Below are 24555 nucleotides of genomic sequence, written 5' to 3'. Positions count from 1 at the left end.
GAGTCGGAGATGACTGGACTTTTGGTTTTGGTTTCAGTTCGGTTTCGGTTTCAGCTTCGCATTCAGTTCGAGTGACGTTACTTTGGCCTGGTTTTTTAGTCGGAGCATAGTTTGCTGGACCATTTGATTAATAAATTGTTTAGAACACAAACTTACTGACTTGTGGCTAATAAAATATGAATGCTAAAACTTTGCGGGCGGCAGCATCAAAGGCCAGACATGAGTCGCAAATTAGTCATGCGCATATATGGCGAGTAATTTATGTTTGCGTTGATGTATGTGGCCCAGAGGCAGTCACATTTAACCCCAGTTAGCATTAGTAAGTTGCCCCATATGCTTTCTCGGCAAATTTCCATAACGGAATGAGGCATGTGTTGGATAACCCAGCATGGGCATTCTCTTTTGGCCTGCACTGCGTATGCGTAATTTGATTTTTCGTTCCTTTTCCGTTTCGGCAATGATTTTTATGCCCTTACACATTTGTCGCTTTTAAAAAAAAACCAAAGAAAATCTCTTATCCTTTTGCTTTTTGTTTGGGTCGCCTTTTTGATTACATCTCAATCAATTGGTGGCAGTTTTATGTTTGCACATTTCAACATCTTTCGGCTCTTCAAATGTTCATTTTTACGATGCCTGCGGTGATTCTGGTTGGCTCATGAAAATTTGTAACCATTTCGAGTCCTTTCCCCTTTTTTTCAACGTATCCTCAATATATATTTTTTTTTTTTGTGTGAGTGTAAAAGTTTGTTTATATCAAATTACCATTTTATTGTATTCTTGGAATGTCTTTAAACTTTATAAAAATATTTAAAATTGATTTTCAACTTTTTTACGTCTTGAATACAATTAAATGGGCTTCAAAGGACATAACATGAAATTAGAAAGAGTGAACTAAAAGTAATCTACTGCCTTCCGTGAAAAGTAAACCATGCAAACTTAAAGAGCTGTTTAAAAATTCTATTTGAAATGCGTCCATTTTATTTGGCTGCCGAAAATAAAAAGAACGTAAACAAAATAGGGCCTTGAGGGCCGGCGTCAGTCAGAATACAATTCAATTTTGTTTAGCAAAGAAATTTTCCTCCCATGCTTTTCGGGAGGCAGAGAGCTCAGAAAGCTCAGTGATCTGCAAAAAAGGGCCAAGTTATTTTATAAAATTATTTTTCATCCAGCAGAAGGCACGGGCAAGGCCCAGCTGCCCAGTGAGTCGAGTGGCAGCATAATTTTCATTCAATTTCGCTCATTCGTTCAGCGTTTTGACCAGGTCACCGGAGTGCCTTTCCGTCGGCTGTTGGCGATGGTATGCATTCATGGCTATTTGCCATCATTTGTGTGTTTATCCACTTAGAAGTGAAGCGATTTGATTTCCCGGCAAATGAGCCATTTTCTGCAATCAGTTTGCATTGGGCGGGCCCTAATTTCTCATCCCACAGCCCAGGATTTACTTGTAGCTTGCAGCTTCATTAAATCGCGTTGTGGTCGCGCCTGTTATCCGCATCTCACTTTTACTGGAAGTGCACTTCCAGCACAAATTTCCTTTTCTTGTTGGCATCAGCTTCCTTTTGTTCTCGGGCAGCCAGCTAGGATGAGGTTGATGAGATGACGAGGACGTGGACGTGGACGAAGACCAGGACGAGGCTGCCGCAGGCCTGGTCGTTCCACTTTGCCAGCACTAAAGTGTTAAACGCATAATTATGTCTCTCATGGCGCGAACTTCACTAAACTGCAAAGTTATTCCGCGCCTGACTTTGGCATCGTTTATTCTTCGCACTTTCCTTGTCGGATAAGCTCAAGGATGAGGCGCCAAGTATGAGGAAAAAACAATGAATTAATTGAAATTGGCACACTTTTATAGAATAAAAAAACAATTTAAGCAATCGGTAGATGCTTTAGATGTAAAGTGATTGCACTCAGTATCCAAAAGTCGACCCCACCTTCTTTGCTGTTTTTCCGGCTTTCACATGCTGCAAGTTTCTTTGTACTCGGGCTCTTTTATTTTCTTTCCACTTTCGCATACTATGCGAATTTTCTTGCACTCTGAGGCATTTTCCTTTGGCCATGTGTTTGCTTTGTCATCCGAGGCTCAAGCTCGACTTAATTATATTTTAAGTTGACTGCTTACATTAATACTCGCAGAGTAAAGAGGAAATGGAAAATAAAAATGGTTTTTCCCCCACACCCGCAGAGAAAGCAAAAGTTTTGGCCCAAAGCCTAATGACTAAATTGAGAGCAACTTTGCCAGAGTTCTCAGCACACATTAAAGGCAAATAATTTGCATACCCAACCCGACGGCTAACAACTCGAAAGTATTTCACTAACTATTTGAGTGGCGGAGGCGGAAAAATAAAAGCAAAAACGGGCTTTAATTGTGGGATGCCGGTCCTGTGCGAGAGAAATGGCTTGTAATAAATCTCGGCCTCCACTCACGGAAAACGGGGCCAGGCGGAAAAATGAGAGTATCCTTAAAGATAAGGCCCACTACTGGCGCTTATCTGGGCGTGAATGCCATGATGCCAAATCCCTTGTCGGCAATTCGAAACATTTAAACATTGAGTCGTCGACTGAGCTTGAGAATCTCGCAGCTTTTAGTCCTGGAAAAGGACGGTGGTGTGTTCCTTTATTGGGCTCCTGCTTATGGCCAACATGGCCAGCGGCTAATCTATAAAAAACAAACTCCCACATATGCGTGTGTCGACACAGAGGGAAAATAGCCATGGCCAATTCGTATCATTGCATCCAAATAAATACTATAAAAAAGAAAAAGAACAAAATTATGATCCCAAAGTATAATATAATACTACAATAACAACTTTATAGCTTATAAAAAAGATTAAAAAATAGAGTAATAGAAAAATATGAATCTAAATTTCCAAATTAGCTTTGAGGGCTGCAAACCTTTTCTGTATATTGCTTTTGGGTAGGTTTTTCTTTCAGTGATAGTGAGGCAAAGCGAACGGAAGAAGTATCTTGACAGCCTACTGTTTCGAAACTGTTGCGTTGGCCAGATAGACGAATTCTCGCTACTTGATTTAAGTTCAAGGAACACTGCATTAGGCGTATTAATTTGAAACAGTCTGGACATGTGTCGTGTGTCTTTCAGTCTGGCAATTGAGTTTGTGCTGACATTAAAATTATCGATACCGCACTTAGCCAATTTTTCGCTCTATCAACTCACAAATATTAACTTTCAATTACCAAATGACAAAATCAGCTTCTGCCACAGCTCACCCGTGCGTGTGGGCGAAAATGTCTCTGAGCGTAAATGGTTTAGGATGTGACAACATCAAAAGGAAGCCCAATAAGGATATCCAATATTTGACGGAATGGAATCGCTAATGCTCTCAAAGCTAATTGATTGCGGGACTCATAAAACCACAGCCGAAGTCCGCTTCAAGGACTTTGTGGTTTTCCTTACACAATTAAAACGGAGGACACGTCCAATCATACACACTTGACAGATTATTTAGTCTGGAAAGTGGAGGCTTCTTATATCTAATCAAATATGCGTTACTTTGCTTTGACGATTTGCCAAAACAAACAGTTGGGCCAATGCATTTTTTTGTGTTTTAAAGGACTAAATTGCCAACCTTGTGGCATTGCCGTAGACTTTATCAAACCAATACACCTCTTTAACATGATTAGGCACGGATGTCATTCTGACACTCATTCCGCACTCTTCATCAAATTATTTATTGGTTCTACAGAGGATCCCCAAGAAAATTTTATTCCTTCAGTTTTTAGCAACCTTTCTATTTTTCGTTAAAATGCAAAAGCACAGCAGCTTTTCATTACTTTGTGCATACAGTATTTGCCGTCGCACACTGTCGTGTTGCGCTTCGTCACTACGCGTTCTGCCGTCCACAGTTATATACTAAAGTATACATACATTAATGATTTCCCATGAATTTGTTTATCAAAGCGCAATCGACACATTATTTTGATTGTCTGACAAGTGGCTTTTAATGTCTAATCAAATATGGGACCAACGATAAGGAGCGGCAGCCTCGTTGCATTTCGCCCGAGGATGCACAATGCACAGACGTCAAAGTAAATTTTGCGAAATTCCGCTTGAATTGCGCACTGATGATGACAACGAACGAGAACAGTAGTGGAAATCGGGGAGACGCAGCACAACTCTGTGCTGGGCTAAGAAAAACTTGAAAAGGGGGTTGGCGGTGGGGATGGCGGGAAATGGAGCACGAAAAAAGTCCTGTCTGCCTCGGTTACAGCGCAAATCGGTAAATTGCAAAAACATGTTGCCATCCTTGGCGTGAGCGAGAGGCTCCTTGATTGTGTTTGGGCTGCCAGTGTTCCCGTGGCCGTTGAATGACTGATGAATGAGCTGAAGTGCAGGCCCCCGAGTGTAAGACTTTGAGTATATGAGTTTACGTCGACGCTGGAAAGCAAGAAAAGCATGCAAACAATGCCGTTGAAAGAGGAAAAGGGAGGTGCAGGGCGGAAAACTGGTGAGCGGAAAATGAGCAGTGACAGGGGCAGAGAGACAGGGCTCATCCCATCCTTGGAGATGGAGATAGAGACAGTGAGTGAGTCCACCGTCACGGATTCCTCACGTGCCTTTAGTTCCAAGACTCTGGCATCCCTTTTTGCTAATTAGAAAATATTGCCCAGTAGCTTTTCAGGTGAAAAATGAGTCAGTTGAAGCTTCAAGTAAGAAATTTAGAGGGCAATACAGATTTTTCAGAGTAAAGTAATTAATTTGCAACAGTTTTAATTTATTGTTTAATGAGCTTTTATACAATGAAAAGGAAAAGCACATTTGAAAAAATACCGTGGCTTTAGTGGTAAATCAATGACAAAAAGTGGGTCGATAAAACACTCATTTTCTAATTAACAAAGAAAGAGAAATAATTTGCTGAATCGATGAGGCTGTCGTGGTCTTTTATTATCTCTCCAGGCATTTGCCATTTTTAAACTCTGACACATTTATCACATACTCCCACGCTGACCCGCATTCGTGTGCCAAGCATCTCATAAATAATTTAATTTCGGGCGTCGACTAAATTGAATTTTTAATCATTATGCGAACAGCAACACCATAGCTCATAAAGCGAGAGTGTGTGCGAGTGAGCCATAAAACGAAATTACACGCATATATCACAGCATTTTGGCTCAAGGAATCTGCACAGCGAAAGTGGAGGAAAAAACAGCGGCAAGGACTAGAAATGTAGTTTTTAATTAAAACGAGCAGCTAGTTAATGGGCCAGTTTACAGCCAGCGCTGTTAACACTTTCTCCCCCAGTTTCTGAGATATTCTTTGAGCAACCAGCTTAGGCGACTGAGCGGTTTAAAGACGCTTTAACTGTAGGGTAGATGAAATGGGGAGGGATTGAGAATCCCGGGGTGCGGTTGTTGCCATTCGGTCGCGCATCTGAGATTGCAGTAGCCAAAAGCGAGATGAACAATGGCGGGGAGAATTTCCCATCTAAGCTCAAAAGCTTTAAATGCGCACTTTGACACAGACACACGCTCGCAATGGGGAAAACGTAGAAGAGCAGACACCAGCATTATTGGCACACCGCAGGCACCACATGGCGTATGAGCAACGCGCTGCCATCCGCCATTTACCATTCGCTATTCGCCATTTACCATTCACCAGGCCTTCGGGCCCGGCTTATCTGTCCAGCTGCACAGCGACTAATAAATGTGTGTAAATTAGTTATCAAAGCCAGCGGATGCGGAAGAAAAGGGTCCTGCGCTTAATCATAACCTAGCATTAATTAATACGATTTTTTCTGAAGTCCGCATTACGTCTGCCAGCTTACAGTTAAATAATTGTTTTAGTAGTGCGATCGAAAGTTAGGTCCGCTCAAAACGAGTAATACGGAAAACACTTGTCGCGTGATAATAAGTCTTAAGACTCGAATAATAATCATAATTATAAAATAAATATAATAATTAGTAATTAATAGAAAATGAATGAAGCCATCTACAGAAATTTTCAAGAACTTGTAAATGCTATTGAAATTGTATTTTGTCCACTTTCCCGCTGAATTGAGCCCATTAATCATTTTGTTGGCGTTAATTTATTCATCTGAAATGCCATAAATGACGCAGGGTCCCTGCTCTTTATTCTCGGTCTGTCACAATTCGGATCAATCGCGAGTGCTTGTCAAAATGGTTATTAATTCATTGAACTCTGGGTGTCCACCCGCACCTAAAAACTAAGCAAGCAATATTGAGTGTATCGGGAAAATGCTTCTTAAATTTGCATTCATCAATTTACTACCCCACTTGCTGCCCTGGCTTATTATTTCAATCCATTTCGGAAGGATGGACCGAGAGCAGGGCAAAGCAGCAGATTCAGTGAACCGATGATGACCTGTTTTTTGTCATCCCACTGCCCTTGGTCATGCGTTTGGCATTTTGTTCAAATTGACGTGAAAAGAAAATATGTTTTTTCGTCTCCCAGTTCCCAGTGGCTCCAGTCAATGCCTGCGTTAATTTATCACTGGCAAACATTTTGCAATGGTAAGCAGTACTTGGCCCGTTTCCGAGCGCAAAAAGGAGGCCACGGATCCTTGGACTGTGTCGTCGTTTAATATTTATAACAAAAGCTGAAGGCCACTCGGACGCATTTAACTTCTGCCAAAGGGGTACGTCTCTGAGCGGCTTTTTAATTACATTTTCCGATTGCCAGGACCTCAACTCGCTTTCTTGCCGCTCAAATATTTGCCGCATAACATTTTTACGAGGCATTTTTCCATTAAGATTTTTCGTTACCATTTGCCCCTTTTTCCGTGCAGTTTTCCGTGTGTGTGTGTATGTGTGTGGATGAGGGTGTGTCGCATTGTATTGACTTTTAAACACATCAACCGCAAATACCGCATCGGATATATAGGAAAACTCAATCAAACTGTTAATCGACTTGTGGCCCATTGCCAGGAGTGGGCACTCCCTTCACAGGATCTCAGCCGTGCGTGGGCTGAGCAGCCACCCTTCACCCCTTTTGATTGTTTTTCCATGAATTTCCAACCATAAAATGTCAATAATATGTTTGCGCTCGGCACTCCCAACCGCTGGCCTCCGCATCGCAAAATTCCGCATGTGTTTGCTCTGCTTTTGAGAACTCGTGGTCTCCATTTCATTCGGCATCCAGGAGCCATCAACTCACGGCAATCGTCCTGTTCAGTGTCAATAGGCAATAATAAATATTGAAACGTGTGGCGATGAAATGGAACAGCTTCATTTGCTTTGAGTGGGTCGCAGGATGGGTCAAGATAGACCCTGATTTGATGGAGTTTAAACAAGTCAATTCCATTAAGAGTCACAGATTGAAATAGGGATGGCAATTTGGTATGAAGAAATCGGCTTTTTTAACAACGGCTTATGCTTTAAAGGGGGCAATAGAGAAGATGGTGTGGTAATATTTTTAAATTTTTTAATTACACCAGTAAAACCCTTGATTATACCCGTTACTCGTAGAGTGAAAGGGTATACTAGATTTGTTGAAAAGAATGTAACAGGCAGAAGGAAGCGTTTCCGGCCGTAATATATTTTTGATCAGGATCAATTCACACACTTTCAAATCGTTTGTATTAAATAAATACGTTTATACTACTTTTACATTCCCAAAATTTTGTAGTGTATAATTTCAACCACAACTTAATGTCAAATCAAAAAAAAACTTTTTCACTAAACTTTTCATCTGTTTTAAAACTATTTGGTAATACATCAGTTTTCCTTTTACGAGCCCTGAAAACCGTTTGGAATACATCTCAACTTTTAAATATAATTCCCAGGGTCAGCTATCAATATTCATTAAGATTTTAGCTTCGGATTCGGCCTTGACACTAACAGGTTTATTTTTGTCCCAAATGCCTGACTTAGATATGCCAGTGAAAGGCATACCATGTTTGACATTCTCAATTGTCCTTCGAGCAAAGAATGAGTTTCCACCCACGAATCGAAAGCCATTTGACTTAACCATTAAGAGACAGAAGTCTCGATGTCTGTTTCCAGACCATCAAAAGCCATCCAACTTAAAGTCTGTGATTTAATTGGAGTGACTCAAATCAGTTAAATTAGACGAATCTAATGAAGAGGCTGTCGCATGTGCAGCAAATAGATAGAGGACTTAGCCTGTGGACCAGCCACACAAGCGTGCTCCTTTTGTGTCCTTTTGCAGGTCCTGCCACAATGAGCTTGTGTGTGTTCGTGTGAGTATGTGAGTGTTGTTTTGTGGGGAGCGGTGGCCAAATGAACAAGCGGAAACAATTAGCGTTGTAGCATTATTTGTAACGTGCCTTTTGGGAATCTCTCCCTCCCGGTTTCCCGGTCTGTAATTAAGAGTCTCATTAAAAAATGATAAATTTAAATGGAAACATCTTCTGCCTCGGCTGCCGTTGCCCCACGGCTTTTGTGCATCCGCAGACAGTCTCGAGTGCCCTTCAAGAATCTGGGCTCCGCAGCTTAATTGAAAACATACTTTACGAAATTTAAGGCCAGCGAAAAGTTTATCCACGGAAACTCAAACGGAACAGGGAAATATCTAAGGATTGGAACTCCTTTGTAATCGACAAATTGGCGCCTTTGCCCAGTGCAAAGCTGACAAATCAAAAACTTTCGCCAAAGGTCCAACTTTATTTTGTTGTGCAGGAAAAAGAGAAAGTTCCAGCTTTGGGCTTGCCAAAATCCAATGACATTTTCTTCACCGCAAACGAATATTTATACCATTTACGGAATTACCTGTTAAAACTCATTCGGCCCGCTGGCAATTGAATAAAAATAAATTCCGTGTTGCGTTCTCTGTCAGCTTAAGTGGAATTAAAGTGCATTTTAAATTAAAGCTCCTCCTGCCGCACATAAAGTGCATTAAAATCAGTGAGTTGGGAGCCCAGGTGCCTGGATAATTAAAAGTTAAACGGGCTGAAGGAAGAACATTTGAGGAGATCCCTTAATTCAATCAACGCGCTATTAGTACGCCATAATCCTGTGCCTCGTGCACTGCGTATTTCTTTAGCATTTCTGCAGCATTCTGCAGCATTTGCAATTCAATTAAGGTGAGGCTGAAAGCGGGCCAAAAACAATGCACTCACGCGGCGTGAAGCGTTAAAAATGCAATCAGAGGGCAAACAAAGCGCACAAAAGGAGCCGTAACTGTGACCATGACCAGACTTCAGGTACGAACTAAAGCCGGACAGGTGCCATGACTCTGTATATACTGGCCCCACTTTTAGTGATTTTTTGTCTTTTTTGTGTCCGCCTGAAAGAAAACCGCGGCCAAGACGATGACGACGTCGCTTGGCTCCGCTGAAAGTTAATATCTTGCAACGCTCGGCCAAGTGAAACATAACACAGTGTATCCGTAAGTGGAAGTGAAGGGTTCTTAAAGACCCAAGTTGTGTAAAGACGGCTGAGAGAAGCTGACCACACGCAGCTGCTGAATTCCGGGAAGGTGAAAGGTAAATGGAATCATCGGAAATGCTCTTTAATGCCGCTGAAGATCAACAAGGGCGAAGAACTAATTGGCATCAATATCTCAGGGAGGGAAGCAGAAAGGGTTGCACTGAAAAAAATACCATAAGCTAATTTAAAAAAGTACTACAAAAATAAATAATTTAGCTGCTCATAAAAGCGTTTCAAGTTAATTATATTAATTTTTGGGATTAGCAAAATTAAGCATATGGAAACCAGTGATTTCATTAAACCTAATTTAATTGCGGTTGTGTTAACGAGATTTTGTTGTAAAGTGCATTTTTCTGCTGTCAATATCGGTGGTCAAGGTGTGTGCGTACGTGTGGGTGTGAGTGTGGGTGTGGGTGTGCAAGAGTAAGGGGACACTAATCCCTGTTTTAGGCATCATTGCCTCAAAAGATTGCTGCTCATTTGCCGTGCCTAATTGGCCAATGTCAGCTTAATGCCATCCCCTCCGCTTTGGCTTCCTGCCCCCGTTCCGCCATTTACTTCGTTTGCTCCGCACTTCCGCCTAGAGCACGCAGACACACACACCGATACATGAACTCACACATGCACACAAAGAAAGACCGTCTGCGGGCTCTGTGGGTGTGGCCGAAACTAATCGCATTGACCAAATGACCCAAAAAAACAAGCGACAAAATCTGCAGCTGATTGCACACACCCAGAGGTTATCCTGGCAATTTTATATGAATTTGCTGGTGTCCACACAAGGGCAATTACATGAAAATTCTCACATTTGAGTGTGAAAATAAATCAAGGAAAATACGTTATTTTTGTAGGAAAGTGGCACCCAAGACCGAGGACGCGGAGGACGTGCCATTGGCTTGTAAAGAACAATTACACGTGTGTGAGAGGGGTCTCTCTCTCATTCTGTCTCTCCATTCCAATATCGCCCAGATACAGATGTATCCCAGTGTATCCATAAACGGCAATTTGGTTTTCTCATGTAAATCCCCTAGAAGGTCACCAAGCGGTCGACGTGGCTTAAAGCTCTTCGGCGGTTTTCTGGGCTTAGCTTTATGGGCGGGCGGCATGCGATGTGCTTGGCCAACATACAGCACGTGGCCAATTCCAAGTCCAGGTCCTGTTCCTGATCCGGATCCCTCTCCAAGGACATGGCACACTCCTCGCTCTCATGCACCGCACGTCCTGCAACTAATCGCTCAGGTCCTTCATGCCCTCGGCAGGCTGGCAGAAGGCAGACAGCCAGGAACACTTTCGTGACCATGCAGCATTGTGTCTATCATTGTGGTGGAGCTGCTTCTCCATGGCCTGCTACACTTCGCAGAAAGATGAATCTATACTTTAGATTTAAATACGGTTTCTCGGATCAAGCCTCAAAAGAATACAAATAAATAAGTACAAGAATACTAATATTTTTTGCCTCTAATTTAATGTGTACTTTATTTTTGAACAATTTTGCTAAGTGTATTCCTGCTGGACATAATCACGCATCGCCATCGCCACTTTGCTCAATCCCGGCAGCTTACTTGGTAGTCGCGAACCTCGAATTTGCGGCTGGAAATTGATAAGAATGTTTGTTGAATTCGCCACACGTAAGGATTCCAAATGGCTTAATTTGCCGAGCAAAACGAAAGTGCTAAATATTCAAGTGGTTTACGATTAACATCAACCGAGCTTGAAATATTCTTTTAACCCTTGCTTAAGTCGCTTTTGCTTGCGAAATACTTTTGAAGTGAAATAAATATCCAAAGTATGGCAACAAATGGCAGCCGTATAAAACTGCAGCTGAATACCATTTTTTTGATAAAATTTCCAAATCAACAGTTTTATGATTAGTAAATCACCCAGCACTTCCACTTCGGCCCGCGCAAATGATAGCCATAATTTAAAAGCCGCCGCCAATAAAAAAGAAATGAATGAACGTATAGAGCCATAAATTAAATGTCAGGTCGAAATATCAGAAACTGATGCGTGAAATACACGCGGGCTTTAAAATAATTTGGTGGCGCGTTAAGCAAAAGGTCTGGCCAAAACAAAAAAATAAAAAACAAATTTTCGGTCGAAAATATATATTATATTGTAATATAATTTCTCGAGCGTAAATCTAATTTATCAATTTATGTGAGCGGGGAGTAAAAAAAACGTTTGGCAAGGCCAGCCGACAAAAATCCCCACCAAACGGAGTCCGAAATTTATTTTCTTTGTGGCTGTGACCTGCGATTTTTGGCCTTCATTGGCAGCTCGCCGGTCCTGTTCGTGTATATAGTACACGTATATGCAGGAAACGTGTCCGGGTCCTTGCAGTAATTGGCAATAAATGTGTTCATGAATTTTAATGTTGCCCTCGTCGGTCAGCGAAAGGCGCAAATCGGCCACGCCCGCCATCGGGCATAATTCATAATGTTATGCCAGATGCTTATTTTTTGGTTTCGTATTATGGGGACCTTAGCCTCTTGTCGGGAATTTAACGTAATTTGATTTCGCTCCCATGGCTAGAATTGAGATTTATTTGGTTTTGAACTGAACCGGCTTTTTGGCTCAACCCCTCCTTCATTTGAGTAAATTTAATACCGTTCAGTTGGCCGGCAAATGAGAGTTTATTGTGTGTGTAATTCGAGAGAAAAGAATGCTCCAACCACTTCCGTTTTGGCTTAAGCTCAGTGTTTCTGGGCTGAGTTGCCTTTGATTTATCATATTCAATTACAAAAGTAGCAACGTATTAAATGCCACATCCGGCGCTGTTCCAAGAGGCGTATGAGTAACTTTGTGCCCAGCCCCTTTCCAATTTGATCCATCTTTGCCTCTTCTTCCAGCCTTCTGTTTGTCCTCCGAAGTGGGCAGCGTGCCAAACAAATTTGCCAATGTTTAAATAACAAACAGTTTTCCCTGCTGAAAGCCGATATCAACATCTACTCAGGACAGGATTCCGCCTCCGCGAACCACAACTTTTCGCCACTCGACCACTTCGCGTGCGCCATCTGCAGTCGGCGCAAAGTTTCCCAAAAGTCCTAGTGGAGCGTGTAGGACGTCAGCTGCTTTGTTGCTCTACTCCTGAGTGTGTGGCCCCATCCGCTTTCCAGTTTGTGGGCCAACGATTCAGACAGATGCTGATTTTTGGCCATCCATCTTCAAACGAATCCGGTTTACTGAGAACAGAAAACAGAGTGATTAAGTTTTGGTTTTTGGCTCTGGGAAACGTTGCTCTGCATTAAATGTGAACTTCTTCTAATGCTTGGGATTATGGCTTTCAAAGTATGCTGCTGCTGCCAGGCAGTAAGTTGCCTAGTAAGTTTTAAAATCAAGTAATGTATTTTAAAATACATATATTCCATTTGATACTTTGATTTCTTCTATGTCTATCGTTCGGCAAACTTTATGGACCAAAAAGCCATAGAACACGAGAATGCGATTAAATTTTTATTTGTTATCCCTAAATCCACAACATTATTTCCCAGGTGTGACACCCAATTTGAATTTAAATTTTCGCCTTGAGGAACTCGCATGCAAAAAGAATTTATATTCAGCTAGGGTGCCACTTGCACTGCGTATTTCACGAAACTTCTACATTTTTGAATGCATTTTTGGGAACTTTATTGTGAGTAATGTGCCATGTTAAATTGGGTGTGAGTGTGCGAATAAAGAGCCCAGAGTGTGCTCCTTTGGAACATTTCGCCGACTTGAGTGCAAAAAACTGTCCTGACGCCGAAGTTGCGGCGGAGGCTGTCGCAATTTTTCACTTTTACCGCACCAACTTTGCGGCAATATTACTCAGCCGGGCCCTGAGGCAATATCCTGACAACAAATCCGGCAAGCACAATGCATAAGGTGCCGACTATGAGCCGGCAACTGTCAAGTTGCCGGTTGCCGGTTGCCAGACAACTCTTTCTTTGCGTTTCTCCATCGCAGCCAGCAGCCTGCATCCTGCAGAGCCACTACTGCGATCCAGGCAAATATGTAAAATGAAAAGTATGCTGCGCATAAATCCTTCTGCTTTCGCGTGTTCCCGGCAAACGTCTGCAAGGAAAAGCCGCCGCGTCCAAGCCAAAAATTCCCTGAGCTGAAATTTAATTTTCCAATGCATTCGCCGGACGTGGCCTTTAAGCAAATTGGAAATGGTTAACACGGCACACAGAAAGAAAGTGCTCTTTTCTAATAATGCAATATCTACAATATGGACAGTCAATAACTGTTGACTCATGAAATATAATTTCATAATTTAGATATTATTTAATGAAAAAAACTAGAGAAATAAGTCAACTTTTTCATGAATTTATAACATTTTAACTATAAATTAAAGTACCCGTCCTTGCTTTTGTTTCTGTGTAGCTTCCCGACGCATTTCCCACTGTAATCTTTGATTTTCAGTTTGTTTTTTCTGTTGTTTTGCAACCGCAATGTGCTGCGGCTAATTTATGCAGCACGTTGGCCTGTTAGACTGCATCGGGACCTCGAGACCACGGGACCAGCGCCACAGTTTATCGCTGGCCACGGCGTGCTTGTGTCCTAGTGTCCTGCTGCTGGCGACCACAAATCACCGAGGTCAACACGGCGTATACGCAACACACACACCCCAAACCAAACACACATACACACACACACCGAGCCAAACAAAACGAAAGTATGTAACAAAACCACTGAACTTAAAACAAAAAATATAGTATAGTGCAAAAACAACTGGCGGAGCAGCTGAAACCATGTCAACATGTGACACCACGTTGATTTCAATTTGAATGGGTCTGCGGTGGCTGTTAGGTGGAGTATGTGGCTGCGTGGTTTTATATATAGATTAGCAGCTGCGGCAATTGAAAGCAGGAAGGGCAGAGGTGAAACCGTAAACTAGTTCAGCAAGTCGTTCAATAGTCGAGCAATGTAATTGAATTAGGGATAATTAGAGGAATGTTTTAGCATTCGTTGGGACTTGAGGTTTGAAAAAAAGGAAACCCCAAATCGAGTGCAAAAGCGTTTTAAATAATCATTTTAATATTCTAATCTCCAGAAAATGTTGCTGAACTCTTTAGCTTTTAGCATAACAGGCCACCACTAATTGCATTCACTAACCACCGACTGAGATGCTAAACTAACTCCATTTATTTTTCTCCCTTTCCATTCTGCGGCTCGTCCTTGACAGATGCTTTTCAAGTGGCTCCTGTTCAGCCTGTGCATAATGCCGGCCATGTTCAGCAATACGAGGAGGAAATGCCCCACTGAATGCCAATGCAGCATGGACGACTTGGATCGTTATCAGGCCATCTGCACAAAAGGTAAGTGGCGCAATAAATGCAAAAGGCGGAACCGATACGGTAAGGGTGCGTGAAAGCTGGAAAAACCCCACTTAATGCTGGGAAATTATGCAAGAAAAAGAAGGAGGTTTTCTTGAGTACCGATAAGGTGTTCTCTGCTGGATACTATCATAATTACACATCCAGCAGTGATGCGAAAATGCCCTGCTCACACGCAATCTACGGATGTGGGGATTTCCCCGGACATTACTTTTAAAGCTCGCCATTTATTTCCCTTAAATGTCTGACAATTTCAATTTGTTCAACTGTCATTTGCCGTCGTCGCTGTGGCTGGGGAATTTTTTACTTCGATTCCCCATTCCCCTACCAGCTCATCTGCTCCTCTGCTTTTCGCCCCCAAAAATCTATAATTTCAATTTAACGCTTGTTTGGACAGCACTCACATATAGTAAGTCCTCGAATTGCTTTGAATGTGATGCTTCCGTCGTTTTAATTTAATTTCAAAAACTGTTGGGCTTTTAATAATTGCACTGGATTAGATCTAGCACCAGAAATGGAATTGGAAAACGAAATTTATATTTAATCGTGTTGAAATAAACCCATGGAAAAAAGCTTTAAGTGTTTGCGTACATTTGGCAAACTAAAGTCCTCAAGTTTACAAGTAGAAGAGCCAGCTTAAAATCAAAGAGAAACGTGGGAACTTATGACGTATGTTTTTAGATTGAAATCAAGGTACATGGTTAAAATATTGTTTTGTACAAAGTTTATTCTAATAGGATTAAATAAACGCTGCAAAAACCTCGGTAATAAATTCGACTAATTTGCTCTAAGCTGCAATTTGTTAGAATTTCCGCGGCTAAGCTAATGAGCAACCCTTATCTCTTAGCCCAACAAAAAGCTCGTGAACAAAAATGAGGAAAAATAAAAACAGAATGAGGACAACAAAATAAAACTGGGTGCGCGCGTTAAAATATGTTACAATCAGTGTTAATGCTCAGCATTTTTATGAAAATTCCCGCAGCGTGCTCAGCCAACATAAAACCGCTGCAGCAACAAGATCCCAATCCCAATCCCCAACCCTCAACCCCCAACCGCCAACCCCGTCGAATATGAATACAATGAGGGCATTATAGTGAAACTTCGTCCCTTAGACATTCACATGCCCATAGAGCACGGCCACGAAAAATGCAAAGTGCATAAAGCCCAGATCCGAAGCCCCACCGAAAAACACAATGAAACTGAGCGGAGAGTAAAAATTGTGCTGCATACAAATGCGATGTTAATGGTGACTGGGATCCGTTTGCCTGGTTGTATACTACTCGCAGTTACTCGGCAAATTCTAAATAGATGACCGACATTGTTGGCATACAAATATACAAGGCGGACTCCCCTGGGGATGCAATTAATGATCTTGTTGGCCAGGACAGGAACATGGAAAAGTTAATGATAATTCCATAAAAAGTAATTCATAAAATATTTTCAAAAATAGTTAGAGGCACTTGTTAGGAAAATCCGCAGGCAATAAAAATGTTGATAAATTAAATACTTTAATAAATATATTTCCCAATTTAAAATTAAAAGACAGAGCACAGATCTCTCTGCAAAGTCCGCCAAACAACCGTCGGCTGCATAAAATTAGTTCAAGTGTCCTTGACATAACTACTTGACCTCAACTACTTTTAACTGTTGTGGTTTTATTGTTTATTTTACAGGAGGCTTGAATTCACTGCTGTCGCCAAATGAGTTGGACGCCGATGTTAAGGTTATTATCATCCGAGGACCCCGGAATTCCATTACAATCGGACCAGCCCTGAGGCAGTTCATGAAACTGGAGATCCTTCGCATCACTGACTCCAATCTGCCGGCAATAGGCGCGGAGTCGTTTTGGGGCCTCAAATATCTGCGGATATTAGGTGAGTAATCAATGCCTTTACGAGCGCGGAGTCTCTTAAATTCAGCCTGAACATATAATTTCAAAAGGGGGCAGCGATTTCAATTTAAGCAGCTGCGCGCTCTTAAAACCCCACTCGCTGATATGCAAATAATACGAAGCAATCGGAAGAAAAAGGAGCGGGTGGAATAACAGCGATGCGGTTGTCCTGCAGCCTCGTAAAATGCGAAACGCAAACGAAAAGGCAAATAAAGGAGCGGACGCGTCGCACGACGTTAAATGAGCAGGCCGAGAAAGGACAGCGCAGGATAACGCTGATTTTAAAATGTTCGGCTGGGTCTTCCACATTTTTCATCAGCTCTCATTTTTCATTCATAATTCGACGAGCTTTTTTGTTTACAAATCACTTTATAATTCATTTTAATTGACTACAAGCACATTAACTAAGATGCAAGTTTATATAACAGCTTTAACTCCATTCTTATTTATACTGGCTAAAAGTTAATTAACTTTAGTACACTTTAACATCCGAATTATAGAAAAGAATCCTTTGTGCAGCGAAATCGGGTTTGCAAAGATGGTACAAAATCTACATAAAAGAGTAATGAAACTTCGCTTTCAGCCTGCCAAACGCTTGTAGTCTTGTCAATAAAATTGAAATTGATGCGCCAAACAGCAGAAAGCGCCCGAAAAATAAAAATAAAAGAGGATTGGACTGGTGGCGGCAGAAAGCAAGTGTAAAGCCAACGAAAGCAATGCTCGATATCGTTGGGGCTTTAAACTTGTTTATTTGTGCTTTATGTGTGCCGTAGCGCCCCCTGCTGGCGGTTTACAGCCATGGTACTGCCCTCCAATTATTTACATGCTCGGATCTTATTTTTTTGGCTCGGCCCCCTCAGCCATTGGTGTTTCATTCGCTTGTCAGGAGTTTCACGAGCTACAAAAACAGAGTTGCACTGCAGTTAAGGATTTTTTCCGGTCTGCCAGCAAAGAGCAGCACGGAACAATTGGCATTTCTTTTGGCTTGGCTTGGCTGTTCCTTTTCCTATTTCTATTTAAATTAATTTTGCAGAATGTTTAAGGGGGCGTGGTTACCACTGGTTTTTTGCTAGACAATGGGGCGTATGTGTAATGCCTTTATTTAAACTGCGTCAAAACTAAGGGAGTACTGCGCTGTTTAAATACGTTTTATCTAGAAAACCGGGTTAAATGCATTTTTGCATTCATAGTTTTTCATATTGCTCATTCGTATTGTCCTGACGCATTGATTTTGGTAGAAAACTGACAATAAAATACATGCCACTATTAATTTCTGTTGCAGACCTGTCCAAGAACAATATAACCAACATCACAGAGAATAACTTTCGAGGACAGGATAATCTACTGGAATTGGACTTATCAAAAAATAAAGTTTTACGCATGGCCAGTTCAACGTTTCGCCATTTGACAGTAAGTACATAACATACTTTTGATTGATAGATTGATAGCCTTATGTTTGCATCTGTTGCTGTTGTGCGGTGCTTAAAATTGAATATCCTTATGTTACCCATATAGGTGTTTAATTACAACCAGGAATAACAGGGAGATTGCTTATTCAGTAAGGAATTTTTGTGCACGTAGGGAGGGAGCAATAGCAATCTCCGATTTTATGAATGAGTCGTAAATTTCCGATAAGCATGTATGAAGCAATAGTTTGTCAGTCTTAGTCTCAAAGCTGATTGCATTTGGCCTTCATGTAATAAATTGTGTGGCATTTTTAATAGCCTTGTTGCAGCTGCAAATTTGTTGACTACTTTTTGGGACGAAAAAGAAGAAAGTTCTACGTGCTTGAATTCAAGTTCTCCTGGTCCACTTTTCCCAATTTTCCCGGCAGCCGGCGGAAGTGCAAGTGCACAGAAGTTAGTTTCGTTGTCTTCAATGTGCTTTCGATTTTGTTTTGCACTGCGCACTGCTCCCCAGTTACTTCCTCTACCGCCTCCCTTTGCCACTTTTCCACTTTTCCGCTTTCCCACACCGCCCCCTGCCAGGAAAAGCCAGTGCAGCGTTTGCAACTTTTTTGGCAGTTTCCGGGACCCGGTAATATTTGCCTGATTTATGAATTATTAGCCGTAGCTGCAGTGCCTGATCATAAAACATTGTTAATTCAGTGCGTGCCGTAATAAACTTGCTAAATTGCTTCTCTTAACCGAAAAGGATCTGCGTCGCCTTAATTTGGCCGACAACTCGATTGTGGAGCTCGTGCAGCGCAACTTCTTTATGCTGAGTAGACTCAAGTATCTGGACCTTAGCGGAAATCCGCTGCAGGATTTACAGCCGGATGTGTTTCGCGATGTGCCGGTGAGTCGTCTACAAATACAAATGTTTAATCTTTTGTTATGGCAGCGAAACTTGATGATTTGTTTTGTCGCAGGAACTCAAAGTGCTCAAGTGTCGCAATTGCCAGTTGAAAAAAATCAATCCGCAGATGTACAATTTATTGCCGCTTTTAAGCGAATTGGATTTGGGACGCAACGAGGTTTGTCTCGGCCACATTTATTTGTCCCTCGCAAAAGAGTTTTTCCAATTATTTTTTCTTTCGCGCAGTTCAAGTTTCTCGACAAGGATGAATTCCGTGATGTGAAGCGACTAACCAAAGTTTTGCTGGATGGCAATCAATTGTCCGTGGTGGTGGACCAACTCTTTCGCATGCAGAAGAGTCTTAATCATTTGGGTGCGTCATCATTATACTCACTCCGCGACGGTCTTTTAAAAACTCTAAATTGCTTTATACTTGCCATCTTTTTCTTGGGTTTTTTTTGCTGAAACCACTTTAGATTTGTCGTATAATCGGTTGGCCAAAGTACCCAATGACTCGTTTCTACAGCTGACCAACTTGACCTTCCTAGACTTGTCCTACAACAAACTGGTTCGGCTGGAGCCGCAGTCCATTAGAAGTCTGAGCAACCTACTGACGCTCAACATAAGTGGCAATGTGCTGATGGATCTCAGGGAGATGAGAGAAACCTTTGAGGTGAGGTGGCCTTTTGAATTGCTACAGATTAAAATATTTATTTCATAGTCCGGAAAAATGCCATGCATAGGCAATTGATTTATTATTTTCTATACCTGTTCCAAACTATTTTTTCAGCTCATTCCCCAGCTAACTCACCTGGCGATTGCGGACATGGGCACAATGCCCATTGGCCTGCTGCATCCCTTCAAGCAGCTGAGATATCTCAATATCTCCGGCAATTCCTTAAACAACACGGCATTGGAGGTCATCGATCCGTGTCGAGAACTGGAGGTAAGTCAGTCACAGCAGATGCAGGACCTAGGCAATAATTCGTCCTGGAATGCCGCACACATTTGTCCCCGAGATCTATTGTCCTGCATCCTGGACTGTTGATTCCTCCTGGCCAATTTGTAGAATATTTCATTGTAATGCATTGAGGGAAGCTCGAGCAGCCAGGTACCATCACTGGCATTGAGGGTGGTGGAAGAGATATTTGCAGTTTTCGTTAGCGTTTGCCGTTTGCCGTTTCTGTTTATACATTTCTGACAACGGGCCAAAGCCGTGGCCTTATTCCGTTTACCAGCCGGGAGGATCATGTCCCATCCGTCTGTATGTCACCCTGGTTTTTGTACGTGCCCCATGTCAGTCAGGCTCTCTTCTTTAGCTCCTTTTTTACACTCCAATTTATATCCAACCAACTGGTGTCCTTGCACTCTGCTTGCGGATTGTTTTCGGTGCCGAGCTGGGGATCCATTGTTGCCACAGTCCTGCCATCGAGTTTTCTGTTATTGTTGCCGCTTTCTATGGCAAATGTATTGGGCAACAACAAAAGCTGCAGGAGCATCAACAGCCCGAGCAACAACAATCATTTTATAGCCATTAAGCCTTTCATTTTAATTGAATTTAATTGTGTATACACTTCACTCAAGCCATTTGGCTACTGTTATTGTGGCTGGCCCAAAAATTACCAAATTGTTTTGCTTGATTCTCAGAGTCTTCCACACAGGAATAAATAATTTCTTCGCGTTGGGTGAACTAGTTAAAATTTCAACAGGGATTTATTATGAGCTTAAAGATGACGGTTTTTAAAATACAATTAGTTTCTAAAGATCTTAATAATTATTAATACATGCAGTTGGTATACAAAAACTAAAATTGGGGTAAGCTTAATCTCTGAGTGTTGCCATGCGTGTTCCTAAGCTAATTGTCATTTAAACGGAAGAGTTTTTCAATAAAAATTAAACTTTTGTCTACCAACCACTCCCCTTTGTCCATCCTCTTGAAATGCACTTTTAATTGAACTTTTCTGGCCATTTTCCCGGCCCCTGTTCGCCAACAGTTTTTAGACTTATCTCGGAATCAATTACACGGCATCAGCGAGGACACGGCCCTCAGGATCCAAGGCATACGCAACGTGCGACTCGACAACAATCCTTTGATATGCGACGAGTGTCACATGGGGAAATTAATAAATGTCGTGCGCCAAGTAAGTGAAAATGCAGTTGCAAACAAAATAAATGCTATCGGCAGGGAAAATTCAATTTCAATTAGGTTTCGTCGAAGTAGTTGCTGATTGATGACGTCTTCCAACACGACCATGATCTCATTCACTTTCGCTTTCATCCTTGCAGCTTCAGTGGAAATGGGACACCTACCCCATTTGCTTTCTGCCGAAGAGCCTACGAGGCGCAGAAATAAATAATTTGGATATCAACGGGCTGCACACGTGCTTGACTTTCATCACCGACGAGGAGCAGAACGCAGCAAGCACATCATATAACTTTCTTGAGCACGGTAAGGTCATAATACAGAATACATATTTCATGGTATCAAATTAGTTTGGTGCACGTACTTTCATAAAGTATGTGGAAGTAAATATGTAAACAATCGAGTCAGAAATTTGTAAAGGTCTTGCTATCAAATAGTAGATTAATTTCTTAAATAATATCTTTTCGGGAATATTGCTTAAATGTGTTACTTGTTTACTATCCATTTGTAAAACAGTTAAAAGAAATTCCATTACATACCGCTAGGTGGAGCTTTTGTTCACTTTCAGAAACAGTCGATTTACTTACCTCCATGTCCCCAGCAGGGAGTGCGGGAAACAGGTCCCTTATAGTCGACTTCAGCTCTCCATCTTGTTGTACATTACATCTAATACAATTAAAAAGAGTATTTAAAATGCAAACGCAGTTACGTTAACATTTAAATCTCTGCTAATTAACCGACAGGTGGTCTCAATACTCTGGCCATTCTGGGTGGCATCATCTTTGTGCTAATTGCCGTCATTATACTATCCTTGGTTGCCTGCTTTTCGAAAAATCGGGCTCGCTACTACACGAGGGAGGACCACCTGAATGGCAGTAAGTACAGATTAGTACCTGAATTTAAATTTAATTGCAGTTCGGGATGATGAGGTGTCTTAAGCCCCGAACTCTGGGAAAATTGCCAAGTGCAGGCGCAGAAGTAAAAATGGGGAAAACGACATCCGGAAATTTATGTGCCGGATACTGGCACGCGCATGATTCACCAAATTAAAAATAAAGGAAAAAGTCGCCGCACTTAATTAATTACAAGGACGTGCTTCATTATGCCGAGCACCTCGCTTCCCACTCCCAGCGTAATGTGGGAATAAATAAATTTCACACTGACCAAGTTCCGCCGGCGCTAATGTTTGTGCTCACCTGAAGTTGGCCTTCGGGCATCCGCCATTCAGCAGAACGCACTCGAGGGAAACCTTGCCGAAATACATGGAAAAAAAGGACCAGAGGGTCGGCAAAAAGAAAACAAAACCAAACTTCTGAATTTACGCAATTGTAGCATATCTGCACAAACAATGAAATGGCCTTAGAACCAGTCGCCCAGCCACAACGAAAACTTTTTGCCGCACACAAAAATTCGATTCCCACGATAAACGGGCAGGGAAAACGGAAAAAAATAGTCAAAAATTTCAGCTGGTAGCTGACAAAAACTCCTAGCCCTACCCATACAACCCGTGGAGTTCTTCAGAAAAAATGTGCAAAACTGTGACGCCGCCGAAGCCTTTCGCTGTCCCAGTTTGCACAACGGCACTGTAAAAAAAATTATTAAAAATAACCAATACTGAAACTAAAATATTATTGAACTTTATGTTAATTTTAAAAAAGTGTGATTCAATGAATCTTGTTTTTATATGTATGTTTTAAAATTTGATCGAGTATATAAGAGCTTTAATAACTATATATGTACCAATTTAGTTTTTGAAAGGCATCTTGATAGGAACCGCCATTCCATAGCTGGTTCTCATTTGTTTCTCCTCCCTTTCCTTTTATTCTGCCTTCCCCAGGCGAGAGCAAGTGCCTGGAAAAAAATCTGGAGGCGACCACGATTACAACGCTGGGCAATGGCAACTCGCCCACCACGACGACCACGCTGACCCTGGCCACCTCCCCGGCTGCACCAAATGGTCCGAAGACGAATGGACAGAGCCTGAGCTTAAGTCCTGCCAACGGCAGCACGCCCGTTCACGGAGTCTCCGAGGACAAGGGCAAGGAAATCAACTTCACCTTTCCCGTGGACGATCGCGTCTGCACCATTGACGAGCTGATGCCACCACCACCACCACCTCCGCAGCAGCATCCGCATCCCAATATGGGCAGCCTGATGTACAGTGTGTCTCACTCGCCGAGCTCGGCTACAACCCTGGCAGCTGTGGCAGCGGCGGCGACTGTTATCCCGCCAGGAGCCCCCTCCCACTCCCACTCGCCCATGCCCACGCCCACACCCACTCCCGCCGAGGCTGTGGTTGTGGTCCTGCCCCCACCACCGCTACCACCACAACAGCACCACCACCAGATGGACGGCAGCCTGGCCAGCTTGCGGGAGGTGCAGCAGCAGCTGGTCCATCTGAGCAGCACGCTGGAGCCGCTGGTCAGCGTTAACTGACCCAGGGGCCCATCGGAAGCCACCGCGTCCTCATCAGCTACGAAGTTTGCCCAGCAAACAGTTGGCACGACACCGACGTAAGTCGCCGGAGAGTTGGATTTGCAGTTTGCAACAGGACGACGGGGCGTATAATTAATGGCCATGCGGGGTCACATTGAAGTGCAGTAATTAGGATTTGAGTTCGCAATTAAGTTCATTAATCACTCCAGACGATCATCATCAAATTTGGCCTTTCCCCGAAGGAATACGCCAATATTCCATACTGCCATTTTCACAATTAACGAACTTTACCAGTGTTTCACTAAGATACTTATAACTTAATTTTAATGTTTTTATATGCGCATCTGTATATAAAGTTGGTCTAAATTTAAGTAAAGTATAACACACGATTCATTTCGACACATTTCAAATGTGATAAAACCGAGCGTATTCTGTAAATAAGTATTAAGGCAAGCGAACCATAAAAACTAAGTGTAAAATCTGTAAGCGATAAAAGAGAAACTTGTATATTTGGCCAATGCGATTCAAAATTGAGCAGCCGCTGTTTGAGAATTTAAAAGTAAACATAAATATAGCACGTAGTTAGTGGCATAGATTTCCAAGACACATACAAAACCTATATAGAACTAGCATTAAGGCATGTCAAAGTATATTGTTCAAACCCAACAGCATAAGAAGCAAAAGAAGCAAAAGTCGGCAATCATTTGAATGAAACCCAACTAGAAGCCCAAACGATTTTCGGTTCTCCCCTCGAATCAATAACAGAACTTGGCATTTTCACGTATCCTTAAGTCGGAAAATTGTATTTATTTTACACAGCAATAACCGTAATCCATAATAAAGTGTGACTGTTTATGAAACCAAAGGAGATACGTGTCATTCTTGAAACCAAAAATGGAATCCGCAAAAATGGTAAGGTCTTCCTGCGAGCAATTTATTTAATAAAAATTCACATTTACTGCACTGCACACTTGCATCATTTGCGGTTTTCCGTTCTTGGCCCTGCGCCACCCCATCTATCTTATCCCATTGTGTGGCATCTGAAATTATGTTGGTAACATGTCGCCGAGCATGTGCTGGCTTTTCCGACCCCACCCAACCCTCCTCGC

The 24555-nt window shown here is 42.1% G+C and overlaps 1 protein-coding gene across 1 annotated transcript in view; it reads left to right on the top strand.

The window, feature by feature from the left end:
- The window catches only part of LOC6529427 (insulin-like growth factor-binding protein complex acid labile subunit), a 49237-nt gene extending 24926 nt beyond the window's left edge, over positions 1-24311 (top strand). The window contains exons 4-15 of the mRNA XM_002090395.3: positions 14528-14660; positions 16352-16552; positions 17852-17979; positions 18724-18867; positions 18941-19045; positions 19114-19240; positions 19344-19540; positions 19658-19813; positions 20862-21008; positions 21154-21316; positions 21754-21885; positions 22848-24311. Of these exons, the coding sequence (XP_002090431.1) occupies positions 14528-14660; positions 16352-16552; positions 17852-17979; positions 18724-18867; positions 18941-19045; positions 19114-19240; positions 19344-19540; positions 19658-19813; positions 20862-21008; positions 21154-21316; positions 21754-21885; positions 22848-23446 (2232 nt within the window). The 3' untranslated portion in view covers positions 23447-24311. The remainder of the gene's footprint in view (positions 1-14527; positions 14661-16351; positions 16553-17851; positions 17980-18723; positions 18868-18940; positions 19046-19113; positions 19241-19343; positions 19541-19657; positions 19814-20861; positions 21009-21153; positions 21317-21753; positions 21886-22847) is intronic.
- The last annotated feature ends 244 nt before the right edge of the window (positions 24312-24555 follow it).

Source organism: Drosophila yakuba, chromosome 2R, assembly GCF_016746365.2.
Source record: "Drosophila yakuba strain Tai18E2 chromosome 2R, Prin_Dyak_Tai18E2_2.1, whole genome shotgun sequence".
Taxonomy (NCBI): Eukaryota; Metazoa; Arthropoda; class Insecta; order Diptera; family Drosophilidae; genus Drosophila; species Drosophila yakuba.
Note: the sequence above shows the minus strand (reverse complement) of the source record. Positions and strands in the feature narration are given on the sequence as shown.